Below are 2,092 nucleotides of genomic sequence, written 5' to 3'. Positions count from 1 at the left end.
GCGTAGCGGCGGCGCTCGGCTAGTTGGTCCGCCATCGTTGTATATTAGTAACTTTATATTTATTAGGATGAAAAGCAAATTGAAATTGAAGTCAATAGGATCTTACGCGTGGTGCAGTCAGTCCACAGCAGGTGCCATATCCTCGTGCTCTCTCCACTTCTTCTCTATCTCTTTGCGCTTCCACTCCATGCAGTCGCAAAACACCTTCTTGTTCTGTACGTAGATGGATGTTCGCATCTCCAAGCCATCATCCGACACAGCAAAGCCTTCTTTCAAACGCAGCGAGAGAAGTCTTGCGAATCCAGCATTCCACGCGCGCACAACCAAATCGACCTATGGCATCGTAAATAATGTTAGAACAAGTAGTATTCAGCACGTACTCAAACTACTCGTACCTTGTATCTGTTGCCGATTACAAATCCTTCAGATGTGGACTCGACGGAAATTTTCATCGTCGGCACCGCATAGGACCGAGCATCAAACCACTCGTGCATTTCTGCAGAAAGAGCAAGACGATTGCTTGGGTCGTTGTCATACTTCTTGTAGCTTGGATATTTCAGGCAATGCTCTCTGGACATCACATGGCAGCTCTGTGCCTTCCCCACCGACCCGAACCACTCTTCACTCTCGATACGCTGGTACTTAAATTCGTCAGTCGCTACGTCAACGATCGAGGTGTTGGACGAGAAAGTCGTCATTGAGACTTGAGGGGACTCGGTATCATCTGGAACATAATGCATGGCAAAGATGCGTCGCAGTTCGCTTAACTCCCGAGAAACTGGGGCCACAGTCGTCGAGATCGTGTGGCCATCGAGTGGGGAAGTTTGCTTGATACCTTCGGTCTGCAGTTCGTTTTCAAATAGCAAAGCATCCCTCTCTGTACAACATCTGTGAGACATCAACCAGCACAGTTCTACAATAACCAAAATGCATACCTTCTTTGAAAAGAACATGGATCCGCAACATCACCTCATCATACCACAGCGCCTTGTCGGTTTCGCCAGCACGAAGGTTGGGATCGTAGTATCCAAGGCATGACCCCGCCAGTCGGTACAGCCTGCAGCGAATCCCTTTCGTGTTCAGCGCGTTGCCAACGGATCCAGTGACAAGCCACAATCCAGTTTGTGCGTGTTCTTGCTCCGGAAGCATCACCAGCACGTGAATCTGGTCCGTTGATGGCTTCTGCATGCCCTTCAACACTTTCTGCAGGCCAGACTCCCCCTGTAGCTCCTTCTCTTCGCTTGTTAAAGCCTCAACTGCGACAGTCTTCTCGCCCTTCTTCAGCTTCTTCACATCTTCTGAGTCGGACACGAGCCACGCGCCGTCCTCCCTCTTCGCCAGGAAGAGCTGCAGCTTGTCTGCGTCGATGTCCTTGAAGTCGTTCGTCTTCTCCGCCTTGATCGCCTTCTTCAAGTCATCCACCGAGTCACTCTCGTCCACACGCACCGAGAAGGCGCTGCCCGCCACGCCAGCGATCGCACAGAACAGCTTCACCATCTTTTCTCGAGGCGGCCGATTCTGGAATGAGGAAAGGGAGGGAGGGAATTCGCTACCTAGACCCACACGGGCTTTCAGCCAATCACAATAATGGTGTCGTAGAAATGGCGGTGAGGGTGAACTATCCATTGCGGTAAGAAAACCTGGGCATGATTTTCTTTCGAATGAACTGGGGTGCGGGTCTCTAAGCGGAGGCAAACGCCCCGAACAATTTTGCGTTTTTTACGGCTAGGACACACTGCGCCTCAGCAGATATCTGCTGTCTGCACTTGTTATTGTTATTACCATTATCACCACTATTTTGGTGAGTACTATGCCTGTAACGCTTCATATGACTGCACTAGATATTTTAATTCTCATACTAGAGATGCTATAAGAGCATATCCGGCGGTTTCAAACACGGTTATAATTGATGTTGACAACATCATCATGTTGCTATTGGTATTGATTGCAACTGCCACTGTCGCCGCCACTGCCAGCTACTGCGGCTGCTACTGTCACTGCTACTGGACACTGCCACTGTCACTACCGCTGCTACTGCTACTGCTACCCCATTACTACTTCTATTACTATACTACTAAAATTCCACTATTGT

The 2,092-nt window shown here is 49.5% G+C and overlaps 1 protein-coding gene across 1 annotated transcript; it reads right to left on the bottom strand.

The window, feature by feature from the left end:
* Positions 1-39: 39 nt before the first annotated feature.
* On the bottom strand, positions 40-1,353 carry PHYSODRAFT_289287 (hypothetical protein). Its single transcript, XM_009541217.1, has 4 exons — positions 1,333-1,353; positions 936-1,165; positions 396-877; positions 40-333 (listed from the first exon to the last, which is right to left on the bottom strand). Exons 2-4 carry the CDS (start codon positions 964-966, stop codon positions 118-120), a joined length of 729 nt encoding a protein of 242 aa, XP_009539512.1. The 5' UTR covers positions 967-1,165; positions 1,333-1,353; the 3' UTR covers positions 40-117.
* Between the last annotated feature and the right edge of the window lie 739 nt (positions 1,354-2,092).

Source organism: Phytophthora sojae (genome assembly GCF_000149755.1).
Source record: "Phytophthora sojae unplaced genomic scaffold PHYSOscaffold_20, whole genome shotgun sequence".
Taxonomy (NCBI): domain Eukaryota; phylum Oomycota; class Peronosporomycetes; order Peronosporales; family Peronosporaceae; genus Phytophthora; species Phytophthora sojae.
The sequence above is the reverse complement of the archived record's forward strand: the minus strand, read 5'-3'. Positions and strand labels throughout refer to the sequence as shown.

Coding starts and splice junctions, on each gene's coding strand:
- PHYSODRAFT_289287 (XM_009541217.1), bottom strand. CDS start 966: ATGTTGCGGATCCATGTTCTTTTCAAAGAAG. Junction 878..935: donor CCATGTTCTTTTCAAAGAAG/GTATGCATTTTG, acceptor GATGTTGTACAG/AGAGGGATGCTTTGCTATTT. Junction 334..395: donor TAATCGGCAACAGATACAAG/GTACGAGTAGTT, acceptor ACGATGCCATAG/GTCGATTTGGTTGTGCGCGC.